General features: G+C 39.3%; 2 protein-coding genes, 1 long non-coding RNA gene and 1 other non-coding gene across 7 annotated transcripts in view; 2 read left to right on the top strand and 2 right to left on the bottom strand.

Annotated features, from left to right (window-relative positions):
* Positions 1–561: 561 nt before the first annotated feature.
* On the bottom strand, positions 562–8,990 carry LOC116054043 (STAM-binding protein-like A). Of its 3 annotated transcripts, none has more exons than XM_031305336.2 (10): positions 8,832–8,990; positions 6,785–7,009; positions 6,403–6,478; positions 5,684–5,779; positions 4,806–5,205; positions 4,493–4,617; positions 3,744–3,881; positions 2,411–2,523; positions 2,126–2,225; positions 562–1,596 (listed from the first exon to the last, which is right to left on the bottom strand). In XM_031305336.2, exons 2-10 carry the CDS (start codon positions 6,988–6,990, stop codon positions 1,540–1,542), a joined length of 1,311 nt encoding a protein of 436 aa, XP_031161196.1. In that variant the 5' UTR covers positions 6,991–7,009; positions 8,832–8,990; the 3' UTR covers positions 562–1,539. The 3 variants fall into 3 exon arrangements, with proteins under 3 accessions (XP_031161196.1, XP_035853365.1, XP_031161197.1); XM_035997472.1 differs by having other exon boundaries at positions 6,785–7,022; positions 8,832–8,989; XM_031305337.2 differs by having other exon boundaries at positions 8,503–8,988.
* A 1,033-nt stretch (positions 8,991–10,023) lies between these two features.
* Positions 10,024–10,095, top strand: trnap-ugg. The gene has a single exon. It is a non-coding gene; the product is annotated as a tRNA-Pro (tRNA).
* A 379-nt stretch (positions 10,096–10,474) lies between these two features.
* slc39a14 (solute carrier family 39 member 14) overlaps positions 10,475–25,505 on the top strand; it is a 39,215-nt gene continuing 24,184 nt past the window's right edge. For both annotated transcript variants that reach the window (XM_031305618.2, XM_031305619.2), the window contains exons 1-4: positions 10,475–10,761; positions 18,271–18,458; positions 19,386–19,735; positions 23,180–23,357. In XM_031305618.2, the coding sequence (XP_031161478.1) occupies positions 19,415–19,735; positions 23,180–23,357 (499 nt within the window). In that variant the 5' untranslated portion in view covers positions 10,475–10,761; positions 18,271–18,458; positions 19,386–19,414. The remainder of the gene's footprint in view (positions 10,762–18,270; positions 18,459–19,385; positions 19,736–23,179; positions 23,358–25,505) is intronic.
* On the bottom strand, positions 12,239–13,264 carry LOC118494238. Its single transcript, XR_004896343.1, has 2 exons — positions 13,132–13,264; positions 12,239–12,411 (listed from the first exon to the last, which is right to left on the bottom strand). It is a non-coding gene; the product is annotated as an uncharacterized LOC118494238 (long non-coding RNA).

The raw sequence follows: 25,505 nt of genomic DNA, 5'->3' as shown, positions 1-25,505 counted from the left end.
TATATTAAGAATAAAGATTTTTTTAATTTCATTTTGTGGAGAGCTCATTGCATGGGTGGGTTATGGTCTCAAAAAATATAAAAATGCAAGTCTCCTTCAAAACCAATCCAAGGCACACTGTAAAGTGTGTGCTAAATTAAAATGCCTTTATTTTACATGGCAATATGTATTTAAAATGACCAATGCGTTGCGATCAGCATAATTCTTCATAACCTTGGTAAAATAAAATGGATAGTTTTTTAAGGAGACTTGACTTTTATATTTGTTTGAGACCAAATGTCCCCCAAGCAAGATGAAATAAGCACAGTACCCAAAGAGAAAAATATAATACAGAGTAGCAACACTGCCTGCATACCTGAGTTACAACTGGCTTTCATTTCTCCCATCACCCATTAGGTGCATAGTAATTCTGTCATAGATAAATTCTATACTTGCCGTCTATTATTTATCTTTTTTTTCTCTCGCATGCAATCTATCTTTTTTCTACTCTATTACCATGCTTTAAATTTGTACTACGCAACTAACTGGACAAACATGACAAACAAAACAATGCAGAATAAATTCATCTCCAATGAGTTTATTTTGATATGACATTTAATTAATTTAAAGTAATCTCAGAATCATGGCTAATCATTCAATTCTTCTAACAAGCGAAAGGAGCAAACAAAAATCGTTAGAGGCATGATCCCTGGCCAGGTGGTTAGTAATGTGTAGTAACGTGTAGCAGAAGGTACATTCAGATTGCCTGGTGCACACGTCTTCTGAAGCACAGACACGTTATATAGGTACTATCAACCACTCCCCCCCCCCCAAAACATAAACAAAGAATAAGTCAAAGGTGGATCCATCATACTGTAAGCAGGAATTAAACTTCAAACAAAACCCTTTGTAGATAAAGGATACTTTGCAGTGGTGGTGGTTGTATAGAGAAAAAAAAAAAAAAAAAAAAAAAAATCACACAGAGCAGCAACACTGCCTGCATACCTGAGTTACAACTGGCTTTCATTTCTCCCATCACTCATAGCACTTCAACAGCTTATGACGGAAACACACCAGTCAAAAGAACAAAGATAACAAACTTCTTGTTACAAAATGAATAACTCAACAGCAAGTGAATGTTCTCGTTCTTGGCACTTTATCTGTCAGGCAGAACCAAACTATGATGGCATTTATGAAACAAAGGTTGGGTTAACAGACAGACAAACACACATTTTTATTAGTAACAGTAGTAAGGAAGTAGAGCATATACTGACAAAAACAGAGGGGTTAAAGAGCCAGTCAGTAAAGTGGATCGTAGTTGTTTGCTTGCAAAGTGCAATAATATGTGGATTTCTATTCTCTGAGACAGCAAAAAAAAAAAAAAAAAAAAGGTTCACAATGTTGTTCCCTTTGAGAACAAATGAAGTCCATATAAATGGTAACTTGTGGCCGGCATTTGCTCAGTACTGTCCTGAAAATAAAAGTAGTGTTTTTTTTCCAAGTGAAATGTCTGCAGGTTCATAAAACAGTCTTTGAGTTTTCTGGTGCAAAAAAGAAAAATCACCGCAAATCCATCATGGTTACAGTGTCATTGGTGATATTGACGTGTCCCGCGTGCTGAAAAGGAGAAACAGATTGGAGTTAGAAAAAACAAGCAGCAATGCTGTACTGCTTGTACAAAATATATGCATTATTTCCCCATATTAATGGGGGCCATTATTGAGAAGGTACATTTAAAAGAAACACAAATGAAAAAAAACAAGGAAAAAAAATAAAAACCCTTTCCTTTTTTTAAGAACCTACCTAAGAAACACAAATATTTAGAAAGACAGATATAGATGGCATACACCACTAAAGTGAGAAAACATATATTGTTTGGAATTTAGGAGATCAGACTCATTAAAACAATATAAAAGGTCTGCCTATGGCCAACAATTATCACACTTGTTCCCAGTAGATTTCCTTGTCTCACTGGATCAGACAAATTGTGCACTAATATCAAGAAACTAATATCAAGAAAGTTATACTTATTAGACTCAAGTAAATTGATGAAATAAACCAATTTGAAACAGAAACAATGAAATATGATTTTCCCCACAAACAATATTTCAGTAAGAGATAAAACTGCAGGTAGAGGTGTACTCACTGTAAATAGAGGGGGCTCTTTGCTGTGAGGATGAAAGCCTTTCTGTTTACATGTGGAGATCTCATCTGTTCCTCGATCCGTCAACTTGAAGTAGCCGATTCTGGGACAAAACACAAATCACACACAGTCACACGTTAGCATATGACTTAAGAAAAATACACTGGTGGCATGCTGACATGACAAACGCATGTAACAATGAGCAACGAGACCGAGCTAAAAGACCAAAATCCCCCCCCCCTCATCTAGTGTTTGTAAAGACAAGACACCAGCAGTTTTCTGACTCACTCGTTAAATTTAGGCGAGCAGACGATAGCGATGGCCTCCGGCAGCATCATCTGGTAGGAGCAGTGTGTGTGGAGGTCGACGCTGGACAGGAAGGCCGTCTGTGTGGGGTGAGTCTGGGAAGCACACAGTGGACATACTTTAGTTTTCCTCAACTGGTTATCAATACACGTATAAGACATACTGTATGCTTCCTTGTTCCTCTTCTTCGATTTATGTTGTAGACAAAAAGTAAGGGCACAGGTGTTATGCGTAAATATATTGTACAAATACAAATAAGCCAAAGTTCAACAACTGTAAAATCAATCGTGTAGATTGTTGACATAATAACTCAAGCTCTGTGGTTACATGGGCCGGGTGATAGTCTATGAATCGTAATAATAACATTTTTTAGTATAATGTGTAAAGATAATTTTGCTAAATTCTGTTGCAGCAAGTACCAAGATAAGTAAAGCATTCTATTTTATGTGTGAAGAGTTTTGTCTTATTTTATTTCACTGCATTTAAACATCAGTTTGATTACATTGTACAAGTAATTTTGATCGCAATATCTATCAACATCTAAAAACATATTTATTTTAATATGTGATATTGAATTGAGTCGCACTGATAAATTCTCATGAGTTTGACTTCACTATTTATTTAAAACGTAACATATCCTGTTCCTGTATCGCATTATTGTTTAATGACAATGTTTTCGATGCTTGAAACAGTTTCTCTGATCAAGTTCCACTGTAGCAGCATTAAGAAAATCTTAATTCGGTGTCATAGCAGGAATACACACTACACGTTACATTAAAGTGTATTCAAATCTCAACATCTTTTGGATTATCATCTCTGTGCATTACACATATTCTGTATACTTTATATTATGAACTTTTGCACATGCGTTGGACAATATTTTGCACAATCCTGCACAGCTCTTCATTTAAAAAACAGACATATTGTGCATTTTTTTTTAAATAATATTTTCTACATTTCTATTGTCGATTTTATTTTATTCCATTTTTTTATATTATACTGATATAATAATATATTTTCTTGACTGTTGCAGTAGTTGCTTTTATCTTTTATTTTCTCGTACTATGTGTATTGTTATGCACTAAAACACCAAGGCAAATTTCTTGTATGTAAAAACCTACTTGGCAATAAACCCGATTCTAAACATGCAAAAGACACAAATATGGGATTCACAGCATCGCGTGTTCTCTTCGTGTTTTTTTAGAGGGATTTTTTTCCTTTACGGTACAGCAGCCTGTACGCCCTTTGTGATTTACACAAGGCAAGAAGGTGATTATTTGACAGCAGTGGCCAGAATTTGCCCATCTTTACTCACGTGTATCCAGCCCAGGGTGATGAGATCATACTGGTCCTGTATAAGGAAGAGTTCCTCCTCATTTTCGGTGTCACAATAGTCCGGTCCACCACTCTGCTTTGGTACGATGACGTGGGTTACGGTAAACGCATTTCTGGTCTGGAACAAACACAAAAAAACGTCACACTATTACAATCCTTTAAATGATGCATACAGTAGTAACCATCTGCCAAAATGCTATCCAAGGACATAATTACCAGAGCACTAACTGGTTTGCTGCTGGCAAAAAAAAACGCTCGGTCATACTTATTAAAAAGTGATAAGCGCATTATGTTAAACTGACCAGCAAATGATATCATTCAAACAAAAGCCACAGCAGAACTGCAACAGTGAGAGAAGTCTCAGATTATGTTCTGCCCCTCTGGGGTGGGAGCTCAGCTGATGTCTCGGTTTCGAAATCCACATTCCTTGCATATGAATATGAATTATGGAAAACATCCTGAAACGGCAAGGTTTTATTTTCATAATAAACTCTTTAACCATCTCAGGTTATGGCATTCAATGATGCAAAATCTTAAGTTTCACTGATGATTAAAACTCAGAATTTAAAGACACAATGAAGAAACATTTTATTATATTATACATTTGTTTTTGTTTTATCATCTCATTTATACTCCTTTTTATGCTTGCTTTTATGCTGTAACAGACCTATTCAGAAGGGAAGTCAATAATTTTTATATCAACAGTGTTGCCGTGTTTCAGAATCTTACCAGTTTGCCACACAGGATGCCACAAGTTTCAACAGCGCGGCTTGTGTTAGCCTCGGCTAACCTCAGGAAGCTCCGGCACAGCTCAGCGGGAACAGCCAACTGCCGAAGGGCATCCACCATTGTATCTGCAAAAACCATGTAGATGAAGTTAGATTCTTGTGATGTTCTAAACCAAGGCATGGTGCAAGCAGAAAATGAAGTAGGTCAGGGGGAAAGAAAACAGCTCAGAAGTATAAATACTTTAATGCAGGAGTAGGGCAGTATTTAAATCCTCGGAAGGTTGGCCCCTCGTGTGTGAAAAAGATTAACTCACTGTTGTTCCCTGGGCTGACCAGAAACCCGGGCTTGAGCGACCGGTCGACGGTGGGCAGGCTGGGGGCTGGTGTGCTGTTGGTTGCAGGAGGGAAATTGGATTGGTGGTTGGTGACGCCAGACAGGCCCCCTGGACTCTGTGGGGGGGTGGGGGAGATTTGTGGGGGGCCCTGAATGCCTGGAAGGAGGGGCATGTCAGGGGAAGGCGTGGCGGGCGTTGCGAACTCCAAGAGCACGCGCTGGCGTTCCTTCTCCAGCTCCTGGCGGCGGATCATCACCTCGAAGGCACTGAACTGCTCTTGCTCCCGCTGTCGCTGCTGCATCTTGGCCACGCGCTCCCGCTCTGCATCCAGCGCACGCTGCTTGGACTGCTCCCGCGCCAAGGCCTCCTCCTCCGCTTTCTGAGCACATCGAAAACACATCGCACAAGTTTGAGTTTCAGCAGGTGGTCTCTTCTTTTGTCTTCTATCGTTCCCCTACAACAGCAGTTTTGTTGCAGAGAAATTCAGGTGCGGTGTAGTATGATTTCAACTTTAGATCTGTTTCAATCACTGTCACACAAAATGTGACTTTTCAAGGTTAATGTCATTGTTTCGGTCCATTTACTCTGTTAATGAAGAAATGTGCCTTTCATTACAACCGTGGTATGCAGTTTCTGATTAATGTTTCACTCCATTTAGGGTTTGTGTCAACACACTGTAAAATCAGTGTACAATGCTTGCTGTATTGTAAATGTATTAGATACTTTTTACATTATGTTTAATGTCTAACCAAAATATGTTTCTTTGAGTGTCAAAATGCATTAACTAAAGAAGCAATTGCTACAAGAGACTGTTAACGGATTTATAACAGCGTGAAAGAAGTTAACAGACAGTTTACCTTTTTGACAAGATGTTGTGCATACTCTTGTTCAAATCTCTGCAAAAGAGCTTTTTTCAGAATCTCTGCTTGAGGAAAAGCAACATCCTTCAGTTTCTGGAGAAGAGAGAAAACGGTTTGCTTAGTTATTTCCTTAAAAACAATTAAAATATGTAATATAGGAGAGTAAAAACATTTTTTTGAGGTCAGGTGTCCTCTACACTTTTGCCATCGGGAGGTAGGGCTGGGCAATATATCGATATTATATCGATATCGTGATATGAGACTGGATATCGCCTTAGATTTTGGATATCGTAATATCGTGATATGACAAGTAGTGTTGTCATTCCTGGTTTTAATGGCTGGATTACAGTAAAGTGATGTAATTTTTTAACTTACCAGACTGTTATATATTTTCTATTATTTGCCTTTACCCACTTAGTCATTATATAGCTACACATTAATGATGATTATTTATCAAAAATCTCATTGTGTACATTTTTTTTGTAAACACCAATTGTCTACCCTACAATATCGCCTCGATATTGAGGTATTTGGTCAACAACATCGTGATATTAGATTTTTTCCATATCGCCCAGCTCTATCGGGAGGGTTTACTGGGTGAGTGGGGTAAATGTATATTCTCTGCATTGCATATGTACTACTGGATGTAAATTAATTCCTTGCTCTCCTTTGAGAAAATGAAAAGCATTTGATCAGTATAAACACTGTATGCCTACCTTTAGTGTGTCCTTCTTCTCAGGAATGTTAGCGGTCTTGTACTCCCGATGTTTGGGAAGTCTTTCTATAAAGAGACTTCGTAAAATGGAAAAATCTTGTTATTAACTTAATCAAATTAAAACTTTTGTTTATGCTTGCACTGAGAATGCTTGTTCAAAACTATGGCCCAAAAATTGTAATTCAGAGAAATGACAGACTACGTAGACTGGTTGGTTTCCTGAAAACAAAAACTACTCATCGTTCATCGGAGGCATCACAAAATAGAGAAAGGACATGCTGAAGTCACTCTGTTCAATTAATGTACCAAATACAATCAAACAAATAAAATCTCATTACAAGCTGATCAACAGCTCAGTCCAGCCTATCACCGTAGACACTTACGTGATATATTTATTATAAATGACGAAGGCGCGCTCAATGTTGCCCTCCTCTGCGTAGATGTGAGCCATGCGGATCATCTCCATGCCGGAGCGGAAATAGCGGCGCGGGGGCACATCATCATTAACTTCGACTGAGCTTCCCTTCTTGGTCAGAGCGCGGACCCGCTCCTCCGGCTGCAGACTGACATCAGTGTGGTCCGCCATCATGACAGCTCAGCCTGGAATGCTGAGAGGACAAGCTGAAGATTTAATACTGTATTCAGTGGAGTCTGCAACTTAACGCTGTGGTGATAAACCTGAAGCATGAACACTGCCAGCCAAAAAGCTTTTCCAACACTGGGTTATTATTATATTTGATTGCTGCTGTAACAGTAATTTCCCAGTTTGGGATTAATAAAGTCCATCTATCTATATATATATCCATCTATCTATTCAATCCTTACTTAGAATACATTTCTGTAAAAAAAAGCCCCAACTTAGATTTTGATTACTTCATAATTTAAGTGTCTGTCTGTTCATCCAAATCACAAAAAAATAAACTTCTGCCACCAACTCAAGGCACAACAAAATGACATTTCTAAACCTCAATAACAATATTTTTCCCTGGGTAATCCACAGTCAGTTTTCATTGAAACAAGTTACAACAAGTAATACAGTCAATGCAGGATATCTGCTGAACAAAAACACATTGAAAAACCAAACACTATGTGCATGGCATCCCCAGAATCGGTGAGAATTGTTTTTTTGGTGTGATTTGGGTGAACTCAACTGACCCCTTTGGCACAGGTAGCAGACAACATACTGTTTATTTGTTTTACTGTTGATGTCAAACAGTGCGACTGAGTTCATAATACTGATCTAAGAGACACGTTTTCTTCCAGTTTCAATGCCTTTCAATGGTAATCAAATGTTTATTATGAATTCAATTTGTCAGGAAACAACAAATGATGCTGAAATATTAGCCTAGTGGTCAAAAATACTTCAAACCTAATATGGCTATGATATGTTGATGTGAAGGCTTCATAATTAATTCTTAAGTACAGTATGCATGTATGTTTTTAGTCAATCAATTCAGTATGTGTGCAAAACCACACAATATGCTGTACAAAGTAGCACAAAGAGGCAGTGTTTCTCTCTTCACACCCTGTATTGAGTTTATTAAGAAAAAAACAATGACTCTGCTGCGGAGGGTCCATTTGGTATGAGTTGAGGTTTTTGACTCTTTAATCAAATGAAGACAAATGTGAGAACACTTCATCAGCATGCTGACTAATAGTCAGATGGCTTGTATGGACGGCTGCCATGATTCTTGGCTAGCCGGTGCAACACAGAAAAAAAAAAAAAAGTTTAAAAAGATTACAATTTTTCATCCTCTCTCTGTCAAGCAAAAACCATGCATCTCCAAAATGCGTTGACTTTGAATGTTTGTAATAAACTATAGGATTAAGCGTTCCTTTATGTGTTGAGAAAATTGTCCTACTCTTTAAATGTAATAAACTATTTAATAAGCCTCTTGGATCAGCTGGAAAATGCATCATCGCAAAGCTAAAACAGGGCTGTTTTTTTCTGACACCATGAAAAGTTGACTTTTAAGAGATACGTGGTTCTCGCACGACAGCGACGCTAGAAACAGGGTATTATACAATATGATGCATTGCTGTAGATTAAACTACCCAACAGTAGCCTAATAAAAGAGTTAACAGTTATCACTAGACTTACTGTTTATTTATCATCTACAGATTCTGTCACCCAGACAATGTCCAGTTGCAGATGCGCAACTATGGGCCCTTTTCAGCTTAAGTAATGACTCACATAACATTACTTTCACCTCATGTAGAAACCTCCTGGTCTACTGACATGCTCTGGGTGTCATACAAATATGTCTTATCCTCCATGAGCTCTTTATACCTAACTAGCCCTGTCACTAAAGTGACCAATACCTCTCAACGACGTCGCGTTAGCCACGCTAATTTAGCAAAGCACCGTGAGTTTAAAACGGTTAATCAGCTAAACGCCACTGAGAAACTTTGTCTTCATTCTTCACCTACCTGATCGAGCTGTAAACTGAAGCTCCCAGAGGTCTACATATAGCTAAATCAAAATACGATCGAATTACAGAGTCCTAAAACAAATTGCTTCAGTGGGGCTGCGCCTACAGCATCTGTGGCTACTCTTCCGCAATCTAGACAACTTCCGCCTGACGCATCACACGCACACGTCACCAGGGAGTCGGAAAATATCGATATGCTATCGATTACTTTGTTGCTAGCTTTCTCGCTTTCGGTGTGAGAGGTCCCGGGTTCCTGGACGAATTACTGTAATATATTCCTTATCTTTATTATGCATGTGTGCAAAATTCACTGTTGCTACCTTAATTGTCTAATCAAAGATATGTGTTCATAATCTTGAAATAAGCGGAAACGGAACAAGTTAAAAAATACTTGATACCAAAAAGAACATAAAGAATACTATAATGCAAGAAAACAAACAGCATCTTCTGAAATATAGTTGAATATAAGTATTTCCAACATTGAGTAAACGGAATAAAATCCATACTTTTAAATGTTCTTGCATAAAAAAGACAATTAAAAATAAAATTAAACTTTCCTCTCTGAGCTCCATACATGGCTACTACATTACTCCATTACAATTACCAATTATTAATAGCTGCTACGAGAACAAAAATAATCTACAATAAAAAAACATGTATTTGTATCAAAATGTAATCCCAATCTTAAATCTTTGTTGGGTAAATTTAATTTAACATTTTAAAGGTGACCTCTTTTACCTTAGGAAGAAGTGGAAATGAGATATAACTCTTCCTTTTCTTAACCTCCAAATTAAAAAAAATAATATATATATTTATTTTCTTACTGGGTTAGGGTAATACTCTAACCCAACTCTTTAATATAATATTTCTAATTGCTTTGTTGGTACATTTCTAGTCACGGACATATACTCCTTCGTCGCAGAGCTGAAACGAGGCGTTATGGAAGATAGTCTCGCCAAGCGACAAGGTGGCGCCTTTTGGTCACTGCATGGACGCCTGGCCAATCCTAGCGCGCGAATGATATTGAAGGACGGGTCTTGCCTTGAACTGCAGTTGGATCCATAATAACGCACAATGGTCAAAAAATATAATAAGCATAACCAATTAAAACAATCAGGGTTTTAGAGACTTTAAAGCCATGTTTGAACAAGCACCGTACTTTTAAATTGTGACTGACCCAGTATTTTTATGGCTCGTTGGTCTAGGGGTATGATTCTCGCTTTGGGTGCGAGAGGTCCCGGGTTCAAATCCCGGACGAGCCCATTATTTGCTCCAAGTCACTACGATGTATCCTTTATAGTTAAATTATGTGTGTGCACAATATTCAGTGTTGAGATCTTAATAATACATGATGAGAAATATTATACGTTAAATGTACCATATTATGAGGATTATGTGAGACGAAAAGATTACACTGGTAAAACCAGTGTAATTCAATTCAAAATACAATTCCAGGAAAATTTCAGGAAGAAATGAGGGGTCCAAACCAAACTTTGGATATTATTTTTTATCAAGAACTGCATGCATATGGCAATACTATAAAAGAGACCTTGTGTATGCTTCTCTGACACACTGCTTTTATCTTCACATTTATGGTCTTGGTCTTGCAGTACCTGCTGTCGGCCGCATGAGGGGGACACGACCATTTTGAAAACCCAGAAGGCAACTGCCGACGTCACTACTGAATGACCCCACCACATCCTCCACGAGCTGCTGCTGCTGCTGCTATGTCTTGGATGTGTTTGAATGGCAGGACGAAAACAGTCGCGTCCGCCTGTGAACTTGCCGGAGATATCCTGCTGCTGACATTTTATCTAGCTACTCGTGTGTGTGCGTGTGTCATCCGCGGTGTGTCCGAGTCAAAGGGACGCTGTTGTAAAGAGGAATTGACGTCAAGCCTGATTTTCTGCCCCCAACAGCATCACCGGGTAACGTTAAGCAAATTGTCACGGCTAATATTACCTGACTCTACCTTAGCTAGCTTACTGAAACCGGCTCATTATTGACCGTAAACACGGTTATTTAGCTACATATTGGAGTTTTCTCGTACGTGGTTAGTTTAACGTTACTAATACCGGCAGAGTGTAGCTAGTTGAATCAAGACTTGAAGCTAACCTAATGTAACGTTAGCTAACGTTAGATTAAGTTAGGAGTAAATGTTGCGACTCATTGACTTCTCCGTGTAATCTTTTCCATCGTTAGTTTCCCTAATAATCAAAAGCGAGAGAAAGAGTGTATATAAATGTGGGTGTCCAGGCAATATATAGGAAGAAGTATTACTCCACTAACGTTACAAGTAACGTTAGCTAAGTCCTGCATTCAAAACCTTACTTAAATAAAAGTGTGTATCAGCAAAATGTAAACATGAAAAGTAATGTTAAATGTTCCCTGTCACTGTTTTACTATGATATTTTTGATTCATATTACTGCTGCATTAACTTAATGTGCATATTGTATTTTACCGCTGTAGATGTTTAAGTAAGTTGGGTTTAAAAACGACAGATAGCAACAATACATAGCACAGGGCTGACGAGATTAAAATCACCGCAGCAGCAGATACATAATGGCAGAGACAGCTGAGGCAGCTATAATCATGGGGTTTTAAAAGAGCAAAATAACTGAATATCATCAGCATGAAGATAAAAGATACCACTATAACGGCTAAATGATCTGTCCAAGAGGCAGCATTTATAGGGTGAACAGTATTGTACTTGAAAACTGAACCCTGTGGGAAACCACAAGACAGAGGTGTTGTATTGAACCTAAACTGTCCCACAGAGACAGAGAAACGTCTGCGTCAAGAGAGGATGAAACCCATGGAGGAATTAAGCTTGTGCAAATTTAAACTACTTTATACTGTTGGGTAGTTGAATCTACAGCAATGCAATATTCTATAAAATCATCATATGTTTGTAGCATAGCTGTCCTGTGAGAATAGAATATCTTTATTGTCATTGTACAAGTATAGTGAGATTAAGCATGCAACTGCTGTGTCAATGCTGTAAAAATAAATCAGGTAAAAAAAACATACGTAAAAATAGCAATACAATTATAACATTATAAACAGTGTCTGACAGTATTAAAATAGTACAAATAGCTTAGATACGTCCATGTACACGGAAGTTAAACCGTGTACGCTGATGTTAATGTTTAGTTACAGCAACTGTAACTGTGTTGTAATAAAGTCAGTTGTGCACTGCTGACAGATTATGGGGTGCACTTAGTAGACTGATTCATTCACTGCAGTTATAGCTCTAGGGAAAAAAGCTATTTCGCAGTCTGGAGGTGCAGGCGTGGAGGCCTTATAAAGTCTCAAAAATGGAAGGAGTTCAAACAGATGGAACCACATATCTCTAAAAAGTCAAGCTTTTATCAGCTCAGAAAAACAGCCAATCTAATTCAAGAGGGTTTTTAAATAGTTGATTGAGCTTAAGAAGGAGGAGAATTTTCTCAACACATGAAGGAACACTTCATCCTTCAGTTTATCACAAACATTCCAAATCAGCACATTTGGAGATGCATGGTTTTTCACAGGACAGGAAGGGTATGACAAATTGTAATCTGAAAAGTAACTAAAGCTGTCAGACAAATGTAGTAAAGCTAGATGGGACTGTGCCAGAGGCAAGAGGCTGGGACCAATAGTATCAAATTCCTCTTTCGAAAGACGAGAGGGGACAATATCTGAAGATGAATACAGGTAGGTTTCATGTGTGATACAATATCCATCAATGCTGACAGGGCCACAGGCACAAAACAATTCAGAGAACCAGGGCATAGGATTGATTTAGAAAGGTCATGATCAGTAGGTGAAATACAAGATCTGATAGTGTCAACCTTGTTGATAGAAAAGCTCAAAAATTGTTCTGTGATTTCAAACGTAGCATCAGGGAGTGCAATAGCATGATTTAGTGCAGTATTTATTGTACCAAACAAAATGTTAGGGCTATGTGCAATTTTAGCTATGGTATCAGAAAAATGCTTTGCTTTCGATGCTTTGACAAGGCGTTGCTATGGATACCTGGTGATCTCTCAGTGTCTCATAGGACACTTGCAGTTTATCTTTTTTCCATTTCCTCTGCTTTTCTACACTTTTGTCTAAGGGCACGAGTCTCACTGGTGGGCTTTGACTTTGGGTCGCTTCAGTTTAAAAGGGGCAACAATATCAAGAACATCTGTGACAGTGGTATTAAACCGAGTAACTAGCTCATCTGTAGACAGAGAGGCGGAGGTTATCTCTGTAGGGCTAGCAAAAGGACAAGCTATGAAAGGGTATGAAAAATTGTAATCTGAAAAGTAACTAAAGCTGTCAGACAAATGTGGTGGAGTAAAAAGTACAACATTTGCGTCTGAGATGTAGCGAAGCTGAATTATAACGTTGCAAAAAATGGAAATACTCAACTAAAGTACAAGTACCTCAAATTTGTACTTAAATAAAGTGAGTAAATGTAGCCTACTTACCTACGTTACAGTCCACAGCTGTCTGTTTCTACAGTCAGCATAAGGGAAAAATCCCTTTAAGTTCATCTGATAGCCTTCCTGTGATCTCTCCAGTGGTGAAAAGCTAGCAATCATGATTCATATGATCATAATAACCCTAGAATGTTCATTGTTTTTTTTCTTCAGTTTGGGAAAAGTTTTGAAAACAGTTTGGTTAGATTTAAACCATTCATAAATATAAGAGCAGACATAACAGCGATCAAACTTTCCTATCATTAACGTCTGTAATAATGCAAGGAATACTTAATATACTTATGGTAACTGTGGTGGTCAATTTTGACACTACATATAACTCTTATTTGTATATGTATATACAGAATTTGTAGAGATTTTCATGGAATTGGTGAAAATTCTTTAAAATTAATTGGAAATGTGTGTGAACCCTGAGCAATACTGTAATGGAAAAGAAAACATAATCAAAAGTAGATATTTGGCACTCAAAATGTTGTTAATGCAGCCAAAAGTAAACATGCCCAGTGTTTTAGGGTCTTAAATAAGTTACGCATTAATTTTAAGAGGTGATTCAGTAAGTGTTCTATCTCCTCCAAATAATACCTGTTGGCATGTTAATATATTTCCAGAGCTTATCATTATGCATTCAGAGCTTATCATATATTTTGCTTGTAAGATAATATTCTGCTACGTAACTAGAACTGCAGCTGTTAAATAAATGTAGAAAGTAAAATGTACAACATTTCTTCTTGAAATGTAGTTAAGGAAAGGTGTAAACAAACAAAAACACCAGCACTTCAACATTGTGCTCAGGTGCAGGACTGAAGTATACAGTATGTGCTCTGTGGCTTTCTGCTTCCCGATCTCTGACCTCTAAGCTGGCCTCTGGGTAAAAGTGAGGGATTGAGCCAGGCCAAGTCATGTCCATACCCTTTAATTTTATGGTGAATGATGCTTTGATGTACACTCAGGATGAGTGGAGCACATGGACAATGCGTTCAGTGAACCACCATCATTCCCATAGCCATCTTTCTCTCATCTAATGACAGTCTTGGTTGATGATATCAGCCTGAGGACTGCGTGAAACAATAATTATGGGCCTTAGATAAAGGTTGATGAGTCGATGCACAGCTTAACCTGCCCTTCACAGTATATAAAGTGACCCAGGGAGGAGACAGTCGACTATGCAGATGTGAGAGGACACACCAGAGTCTGCTTCCAGTAACAGTCTGCTTTGAATTAAGAAGGAACTAGCAAGGGGTAGCTGCTGTTTGTGTGTCTCCATTCATAAAAGGTACTGTATGCTTTATGCTTTACAATTAGCAGGAGTCTTTTTTTTATTTTTTTAAACTGACACCAGAAGATCTGAGAGCACTATGGAGAATTATTCTGCTGGTGTCTGATTCTGAGCCAACAGATACATTTGAATACAAGCACAACAGTTGGAGTGGACTCAGTCCACTTTCAGCTTTAGTGAATGCAAACATACAGGCTGCTATGTGTCGATTACAGTGCTAAAGGTATTTTTAACAAGGTTTAGCATGCTTTTAAAATCTTAGATCACAAAAATATTGATACAGTGCGTGATGTGACAAACAGCGGTGTGTGTAGTGTTTTTCATAAAGTTGAAGTTGCCACTGAATTGATTCAAAAACATCTAGGTTATTTCATGGCAGGGGAGTTAAATCAAGATCCTGACCAAAAGTAGCCTAAGTTGAGATGTACTGTAGAACTGTCCACAAAATACTGCATCTACTACCAAACTAGTGCACAGTTGATTGATAAATGAAATGTATACGACTGAGAGTCCCGTGATTGTTGAAAAGTTAAGTCAAGATCCAATAGTGCAGAGTGTCAGAAAAGTGTGGCAAGTTTCCGTCAGCACTTTATCAGTCATAACTTTGCCTTTGCCTTGGATTAAGTTTGTTGTTCCTTATGATATAACTGGTGAACTCATAAGCAGCTCTAATGAAAACACGTTAGAAGGTGTTCAGCTCACGATTATTTAGCACCATAATTATTCAATCATTTATTCAAAAGGTGTGTGGGTTTTGAGTGATGACGGTTTGCTTGGTTACATAAGTCCTTGCAGAATGGGTAAGTGTTCCCTCGTGTACCATTTTGCGTTCGGATATCGTTCTTTTCATGTGTCATTCACAGGCTGGTTGGTGGATATTAACTGTTTGAATTGGCAGCATCTCCTGCCTGAGCTCCTGTTAGACTTTATTTTTGCTCAGTCAGGTGGTGAAGTTGATAATGGCGAGGGAAATTTCTCACTGAGCTGTGTTTACACAGGTCCAAAGAACTCTGTGGGTGTGAGATGTGACATTATTGCTGTTAGCACTAAGTTTGGTTGCCTGATCAACCCTAATCACCACATGTACTCATTTAACAAAGTCATGTGAGGGAAGTATAAATTACAAATCAGGGCAAACGTGTGACTTTCTAAGAACAGATAAGACTTTAAAGGCTGATCAGAGTAGAATCAGTTGCATGCCTTTGGGATCGGAGTCTAGCAGACTGTGGCTAGACATTTCCCTGTCCTGCTCCTCCCTCTTTTCTCCTATGCTGCTGGCTCTCTTGTAGAACTCATATTTAACACCATGGCAGAGGCCTTCACCGTCGTGGTGAAGGACTAACATCCCTGCTGCAGTTTGCCTTTTCCCACCACTCTTTATCTCCACAGCTACAAATAGGTCTTGGACTCTAAACGCATGTGTGCCGGGACATCAGTCTGACCTGACATGCTGACATTTAAAAGCAGTTTCTGTATTTAATTGGACCGTAGCCACACTGAGACCAAAGCAAAGGTCTGCCAGTGAACAAGGATTTTGCTCCTTCGGTCTTTATTGTAGCTTTGCTGTTTGGATCTATGCTCTCCAAAGCAAAATAAGGGCTTCGAGCGTGGCCTAGAAGCATGAGTGCATGTGTATATTAAGTGTCCGTACTGCATCCTGGGTTATCATCACAGCCGAAAAAGCAAGGTGACAGGCAGCAGTTTACCAGCTCCTCTTCCTCCCTGGTTATCTTGCTATAAAGAGACAGCTGATGCTGTTTATTTAAGGGTCCTTTTTTTGCCTTAGGCTTGGTTGTTAACAGCCGTTATTTAAATGTGATGTGTGCACAATGTAATAATAGTGCCTATTTGTTGGCACTTAAATGACGTGAACTCTGCCTTTAACCGGTTTGTCTAGCCAGATGTTAGATTGCAACATAATACCCAAATGTTTATCCAGGGCATGCCTGCCGCATACTGTTGCCTTTAGTCACTCCTAAACATTTCATCACACACCTTACCTCTCCTCTCTCTCTTAATGAAAAATAAATGTGGAAAGGGAGAGCGATATCACTTTACTTCCAGATGTGTGTTGGAGGGAGAGAGGGCTTATTGTTGGATGTGACCAGTGTATGTTATAGCAGCTACTGTACACTACAAGGGAATGCTTCAAGTAGGGTTAGGTGATATGATATCTCTAGGTAATACAGATTTATGTTCTCTTTTTGTTAAACCTTTATTTGACCAGGTCAAATATGAAGACTTTGGCCAAGGCAGTAGCATAAGAAATTGCTGAAAACCACCATAGCGCTTCCAGTAGTCCTAATTATGGCCAGCGTTATCAGCTTCCTCAATTTAATTTAGCGGTCCCTTTTTAATATCTCTGGTTGTGTTAAACCTTTGCTGGCGTGCTGCAAATCAGTGGGAATAACTGCATTTTGGTAATAGCATTTTCAGGACACATTTAAGGTTGTGGATTAGCCAAAAACACATTATTTTATGGAAATAATGGCTTTCGCAAGTAACTTCAGAGGAAAATGTACTATTGTACAATGAATATATAGCTATCCCAATATACTATAGAATTGTGTAATGTAACAGAAGATTAAAATATGAAAAGTCCAACAGTAGTGAAAAATGTCCATCACATTTTCTTTATTTTCTTCAGATTACTAGTTTGTTAAAATACCCGAAGATAGTCAATCTACAACAAATTAATTATTGAAAAATTGTTGTCAATCCACATACTGTCAATAAGCATATCAGCGCTTTTATCCACTCCTGGTTTCAACCTGTGCTTCACTAACAATTGCAGCCTGCAGTAAGGAGGGCAAAGTTCAGCGCTCCTGCAACTTTTTACAAGGATTGTGTAAGAGACAAGTGATTTCGGAGAGTAACGAAAAATTGGAGCTGAAGAGACTTAAGAGAATTATTTTCTTGTTTCCCATACCCTGTTTCCCCCCCTACTTCAGAATAAGGTCTCATTAGATAAAGTAGAGGAGGAAAATGTTGGAGAGAGGGTACAATTCATTGGGGAGGGGGTGACATATGGAAGAGGAGAGTCTTCTCTTTACCTCTTCAGCTCGGAGAGGAAAACGTTGGTGAAGTAAGAAAGCAGTCAGACTGACCTTTTGAAAGTTGTATTTTATCTGTGGAAAGTCAACTTTTTGTTCAGCTGTTCTCACATTTCCACACAGCTGCCCAAAACGTACACACGTATATTGTTGACCACTGAGCAGTTGGATTGTTGTGCTTTGCTCAAGGGCATCTCGGCAGTATATGTAAAGCTGTCTCACTTATTTTGACTCCTGGCATTTATAAGCAAGATTTCTTGAGTTTCTTAGTCCTCAGTGATAGAAACTTGGTCATATTGGCTGGCAGCATGTAGTGTTTCTCTACAGCTTCAGCTGAATTGGATGTTTGCAGCTGCAGTATTTCCCCGTCAGATGTCCGAAATAGTCACATTTGAATCAACAAGGAATGCTCATTGCGAGGGTTTGGCTCGGTGCTGGACTTGAGGCCTTAGCGTAAGATTGGAATTTAAAGGAGGAAAGTCGATGGTTAGAGCCAATATAGAACATTTAAGCTGGCAGCTGCCATTTCAGATGTATTTCTTCTTCACTGCCTCTTTTCTTTCATCCTTTCCTATTGCTTTCTTTCTCACCGGTCAGTCGTAACCTTCTCTTTATCTGTCTCTTTCTCTCCTCCACAGTTCACTGCACTCCTGAGGAGCTCGCTGCTCGCCTGAGGCATTTCCTCCTCTCCGCTCGCTATCCCCCGACTCCATCTCTGCTCCCAGGTAACCTGTGGGCATTACTCAGCACGCTCGGAGCTTCAGGGCAGACTGACTGACTCAGGCGCTTTATGCACCATCTACAATTAGAGCCTCTGTAGGAAAAGGTAAGCGTCTCTTCACTCAAAAATGAATGGGTCTGTTTATTCCACCCAGTTTTGCATGTGGACCTGCAGGGTGCACTGAAATGAATCTGTGCTCTGTGTGTTGGAGCGGGGCATGGGAACATTACAGTTTGCCCTGTGTGTGGTGTGTGTACATAAAAGTTTGTGTCAGGCAAGCTTGCAAACTATTATTCCCACCCACATTGGCTGATGTAAAATGTATGTATATATATATTTGTAATTATTGTGTATAAAACTGGGCAAGTTTTAAGTGACATGATAAAACATATCAATTTCTGAATCCTGCATGTCTGGTTTGCGTTTTAAGAGAGTTTCTGTATTCATTTGCTGGTTTATTACACTGGTGTCACTGTCACTGATAGTGTGTGCGTTGTCTGGTGAATGTGTGCTATAATTGTCTGTAACTGTATGTAATTGATAGCTGTGTTTATCCCACTGGTTTCCTCCTCCCTCTTTGTGGTTTGTGCTCTAGGTGGGCTTTTGGGTCTACTTTGGGTGTTAGGTTTACTGTTAGGATTAGCTCCTTACCTACTAAACAATGTCAATGAGGCTTAGGTATCAATGCTCTTTTTTGAGTACTGGCCTACAGTTATTTTGCCTAGTATTCAAAACTGTTGAGTGCCTAAAACTTGGCACCAAATGCTTCTTTAAATTCTCTTTTTTGATTAGTTGATCAGATATTTCTTCATTTAAGTCATCATTTTAGTATTTTATTTATGCAATGTTATTATGTAGCTGTATGTGTAGCGATGGGTTCAAATGGGTTTTTGTGAACAAGCTTATGTATGTTTACATTCAGTGCTTCTATTGCCAAGTGCGTAGTTTAGAAAACAGTGTTTCTTTTGTCGTAGTTTTAAAAGTTAAAGCATTTCTTTTCTTATTCTCATCTCGCCCCCCCACCCCCCACAGATCAGAATACGCCAGCCAGTGAAGAAGCCATGCTTTTCTGGTCCTCTCATGGCCGTGCCACTATGACCATCACCCTTCTCCAGTCCCAGCTTATGCTTGTTCTGGCCCTGACTGTGCTTCTTTGTCCCTTGGGCCGAGTAGCATGTCAGGGGGAAGCTCAGAAACAGTCCCCTGCCCAGGTGCTCCAGGACCTGCTGTCCCGCTATGGAGACAACAGCACCATCACAGTGCCCCAGCTGCGCTCTCTGCTGGCCCTCCTCAGCCAGAGTCAGGGTGAAGGGGACAGCGACAGCAGCAATGTGGCCGAGAAACCTACAACAATTCCACCTCCCAAATCTAACCGCTCCAAGGTGAGAACAAAAGCGTTCCCTTATCTTGTGTTAGCACTTTGAGTTGATAGGGTGCTCCACTGTGGCTGGACAGGTGCAAATTGAACCAATGCAGGTAAAGCAACCACATTTTGGGATTACCTTTTTATAATGTTATGTTTTGCCTTCAAGTGTTAATTAGGAAACATGAGGAGAAGGGTGCCCTGATGAATAAGGGTTTAAGTCTTTGACCACGAATCACAACACCATCTCTCTCTTTCCTGTCATCCACTTCACTATCAAAACCCACCCAGAAAATAGTTAAAAAAAGAAGAACAGAACTGCTAACAGGTACTTTTTTTAGTACCTCCTCAGTCGAGGTTCCAAGCGAGCTGAGGCGAGCCGAAAAGGTGACATGAAAGCGACAGACGGGGGTGTCCTGAACAAACCTGCTACTTTTTCATTTGAAACTAAATGTGTCTTCTGGCAACACACACCTTCGACGTTCTGTGTGTGTGTGTCGCGTTAGGTCACGGCAGTTTACTGCGGCGCCGCTTGTTTTACAGTTCTGCGGAGACTCCGGCAGAGCTTTCGCCGTAGCCTAACTACACACACACATGGCCGGCTCAACGCACACACCAGCGCACAAGTATAAACATCAGGCCACTTTTACATAGGCTACATAGGCTACACAGGCTACGGCGAAAGCTCTGTGTGGAGCCTCCACAGAACTGTAAAACAAACTCAAGTGGCCTGATGTTTATACTTGTGCGCTGGTGTGTGCGTCGAGCCGGCATACGACCAGCCACGCTGAGGCGGTACTAAAATCTGCAATGGAAAACGGACGCACAGTCTGTCGAGTCAAGTCGAGTCGAGGCGAGTCGAGCAGGTACCATGTAATGGAAAAATGCCATAAATTATATTCAGTCTAATCAGGTCTGGGTAGGAGCTCTCTGTAGACGTGTTTAAGGTCAATATACCCAAAGTGTAGGTACCCTCTTTCATTGACTTGTTATAGCCTGTGATAAAAGAGCGTTGATGTAAAGCTTGTTCACACTGGAAAAGGGAGTGGTCAGTGTAACGACGGGCTCCTTAAGGCCTAAACAAACAAGGGAGGTTCATACAGTACCAGGTATGTCAAAAATAATTTCTTAATGATAATTCAAATAATGCAAGTTGTGGGTGTGTGTGATCAGTTGTCAGTGAGCTGTGAGTGTTGGATCAATGAAAACCGTATGTGCTAACAAGTGTTACATGATGTATAAACAATAGATAAACCAACCATAACCAAACCGAAGAAAACAAGCATGTGCGCCATGTGCTCTTTCACACGAATCCTGCTCCCCAACAGTCGCAGTAAGGGCAGGAAGGTGTGGCCGAACAATTAGGCAGGACCTGGAAGCTAGAAGCAGAGGGAGACAGGGATGTGTGATATTTGAGTATAGCTCTTGATTATAAAATAGATCTGGTAGAACTAGAGCTTGCTCTAAATTTTAGAGGTCTGGCAGAGTATTCATTCAATAATGTTTATGTGTACTCTACTTCCCCGGGGAGAGAGAAAAATTGTCTTTGATCATAAAGCCCCATGTTACTCTACAGTTCTTCTCTGGTGACAAACACGAGTGTCGGCTGCGTTCTATACGCCTGGTGTATGAAATGTTTGTATTTTTATAAACCACGATAAACTCGTCACATCTCTCGTCTGTGTCCAGGCGCCGTCTCACTCCCTCTTCCTCTACTTCCAGTTCTCGTACTCAAACAACTGAAGTTACATCCAGTTTTTTTTTTTTACTGCTGCAGCAAAGATTTTGCCACAACAGGATATCACCAGAAGAGACCTGATGTGTTGTTTTTGAGAAGGTGCACATTAGCTGTGTCAAAACTTCCGGCAGAGCCTTAGAGCCCCTGCAACACCCTGAAGTAGAGGTAGTAGAGGGGTAAATCCAGCTTTAGTCCCGCCTGAAAAAAGCGGGAGCCACCAGTGTCAGATAGCTGAAATATTTAGCATATTTCCCATGCTTAGAGGCGTGGATGATTGACTCACTTGCTGATCTGCTTTTGAATAGATTTACCCTGAGTATTGGTGACAAAGTTATAACCTCTACTGAGAAATGAGATGGAACGAGTGATTTTTGTTTATTTTTGTTGTTGGAATGCACAATTGTGGGTTGCTGTATGATTATGAAAAACAGCCAGCGCCTGTTTTAGAATAGGTGTCAGACTTAGAGAAAGGCCAATAACTGTCACTGCTCTCCCCATTTAGTGCACTGGCCTCTCTTTCGTAACCTGTTCAGCCATGTGTCACCTGCATGGTGCTAAACACCTATAACTGGCAGCTACTCGTCACTTGCATGTTGCATTCCAACATTCACGACACGCTACAATAAATGATTTGTTGGTTATGCTGAGAACAGTTTATACTGTACCATCATTGAATAGAATATTGAATACATTTCCTGCTGTTGTGGAAAACACCACTTGTCTTTAACTCAGCTTCGCCTTTTTTCCTCAGGAGATGAAATGCTAACTGGCTCCTGTGTCCCAATATAGGAATGAAATATATACAGTTCAACTTGACTTTTGAGGTTTGAGAGCTGGAGATAGATTTCAGAAGTTGACATCACTGTATGTCTCCTATCTGCCTTTTAATGGCTGTTAGGCATCCCCTCCATCTGTATTTGTCCAGTTCTACATTGTTCGTACATTTTTTGTAGTTTTGTTTAAATCTCAAGCAATCTTATGGCAGACACCCTACAATTAGAAATAATATAAAAGGAGTCAATCTAAGTAAAATAATACATTTTGTTGAAAATTATTTTTTATTTTTATTTTATTGGTTTATTTGATAGGGACCATGCATATTTATGAACATTGTTGTATAAAAACACCATGTAAATATGCCAGAATTAGTAAAAATAACTACTTTTCATCTGCAGTGCCTTAATCATACAGATCTTAATCACTGTATGTAAGCACCTGAAGCAGACAACATACTATATATTTATCTTGTAGTTGGTTTAGGACAGTAACTACTACTTTTTTCACTATTGAATGATATGAATGTGTTTTGATTAATTGATGAATAAAACCTCAGAAAATGGTAACTTTACTAAAGGCCCAAGGTGCATGTTCACGTCTTGTTTTGTTCAACCAACAGTCCAAAACCATGAAATATATAACTTAAAATATACATAAATGATATAGGCAGCAAAATATCACACTTGAGAAGCTGGAACCAGACAATGTTTGGTGTTTTTGCTTGAGAAATGAACTAAACGATTAATCAATTTCTAAATATTTTTGGATTTAATTTGCTAAATCTGATCACATTTTTTAAAGCTAAATTGCACACAGATATGAGCCTGCCTTGTGTCTGGTTAAAATGTAAAGCAGTCTGACCTGTCACAGAATTTATCCTGGCTAATTCAATTGTGAAGTGAAATGGTAACTTCTTTTGGCCTGACTCATGTATGTTTTCATTTCCAGTGCTTGCCTGCAGACACGCTAGCAATTTACAGCATCAGCGAGCAGTCCCGACTGGATGGGCAGGGCTTATGGGAGCTGTGCCCCACCATGCTGCAGCAGTTGGATGCTGGCACCTGCAAGGCGCAAAAAGAGGAAGAGTCAAGCATTGACCCCTCCCCCAGGCCCTCAGATGCCGAAGGTCAGCACCAACTTGTTACTTATCATTCATATAGAATGTTATTTAATCTTTGTCTACCTTGTTAACTCTGTAGATATTTCTTTAATGAACTTTAGGTTACATTATATTGTAAATTTAAAGGATAAAGTCAAAATTTTTCTAAACCTCAGCAAATCCAATGAAAAGACCAAAACCAACAATAAATTGATCCCATTAAGTATTGTTTGTGTAGCTAAAGTAGGGCTGGGCGATATGGAGAAAATCAAATATCACGATATTTTTGACCAAATACCTCAATATCGATACCGCAGCGATATTGTAGTATTGCCTATTGGTCCTTCACAAAATATTCACACAATGACATTTTTGATAAATAATCAGTAATGTGGATATAATGACTAAGTGGGTAAAGGCAAATAATAGAACAGTTACAACAGTCTGGTAAGTTCAGAAAATGGCATAACTTTTTTTTTTTTTAAGATTATTTTTTTTGGGGGCTTTTTCCCTTTTATTATAGCGACAGTGGATATACATGAAAGGGGGAGAGAGATGGGGGGGTGACACGCAGCAAAGGGCAGCAGGTCGGATTCGAACCTGCGCCGCTGCAGGACTCAGCCAACATGGGGCGAACGCTCTTACTGGGTGAGCTAGAGGCCGCCCCGAAAATGACATAACTTTACTGTAATGCAGCCTTTAAAACCAGGAGAGACAACACTTATGCCATATTACGATATCCAAAATCTAAGACGATATCTAGTCTCATATCACGATATCGATATAATATCGATATATTGCCCAGCTCTAAGCTAAAGTCTGATGCCGGTTATTTCTCTGTGCCAGAGCTATTTGTGTCCAAAAACACAAATAGCCACGCCGTTGCACTGGGTGACATGTTTTGTCAATATAATGAACTTGGCCAATGTAATTTATTTTCACTCAATCCCACACTGTCCTGCTGCCGCAAACACTCATTAGTGCCCCAAAACTGCAGTTACAAGTCGTCCCCAAAGAATGTGGAATTTACTCCTTTTTGAGTAACGTTTGCTGAAGCTACTGAAGCCTTTTTTTTAAATGATAGAATATATTCATGGCGCATTTAAAAAAAAAAAAGCTTCAGTAGGAACCGATGGGTTTGTGACTAAGAAACGCAGGCAAGGTGTGGAAGTTGGAGAAACGGACCAACATATTGTTGGTTTTGGCAAAAATATAGGGTAGCAGTCTTAACCTTACCTTTGTACTTTTTAAAATAATTATGGCGTTTTTGTTGTCTGTTGGTCAAACTTTGATGTTGGCTGTATTTCTTTATACACAGCTTTTGTATCTGTCTATTGTATATCTGAACTCTTTTGCTCTCTAGAGTGAGTATATTGTCATTTCTGTCAATAACTAACTGCATTACAAGTTTTCTCCTCTGCTCCCTCATTTTCTATGCAATTTTATTTTCAGTGTAATGCAAAACACATTTTGTTTAACAGATCTGATCTCCAAATGTGTATTTTGTTGCCTGGAGATGAAAGCCAAAACAGCATGCAGTTAGCCCAGGCTCTGATTGCATTTCTCAGTTTGGCTTAAAAACCAACACATCCTTTTAGACTCCACAATCCTGCTTCAGTCAGCATATACGGTATGTAGCAGAGATCTCATCCAGGTAAAGACAGTGGGACAGGAAAGCATCCCTGCCACAAACTACTCTTCTTTCCTTGGCTGCTGACTCACTGTAACTACATACAGACTCCAGACACACCCATTAGAATGTCCTTGAGAGCCCTGGAAGCCATTTCGGCATCTCCATCTAATTTAACAAGCCTTTGAGTTTTTGTTGAGTGGAAGCTAAATTGGCATTGCAGAATGTGGCTGGTATAAAAAGCTAGCAAATGACAGATTTGGATAATTTGGTCAACTGTGATGTTCTGCCCTCAAACCTGCAGCAGAACTGATGTTCGAAAGCAGCAATGCTTTAGGAATGTTCATTGTATTTTAGTAGTTTCCACTAAAAGAAAATAACAGCTTTCCTTATGAATGATGACTATAATCACATTGCGCCGCAGCTAAGCCAGCTCACAAATTTCAGTTCTTACTTTTGACCCAGTTTATTTTATATTTGGCAGGTCTACGATAACTAGTTTAATGGCCCAGAGCTCTGGCTCTATCTCTCCCACTCCACTGACA

Source organism: Sander lucioperca, chromosome 2, assembly GCF_008315115.2.
Source record: "Sander lucioperca isolate FBNREF2018 chromosome 2, SLUC_FBN_1.2, whole genome shotgun sequence".
Lineage (NCBI taxonomy): Eukaryota > Metazoa > Chordata > Actinopteri > Perciformes > Percidae > Sander > Sander lucioperca.
Note: the sequence above shows the minus strand (reverse complement) of the source record. Positions and strands in the feature narration are given on the sequence as shown.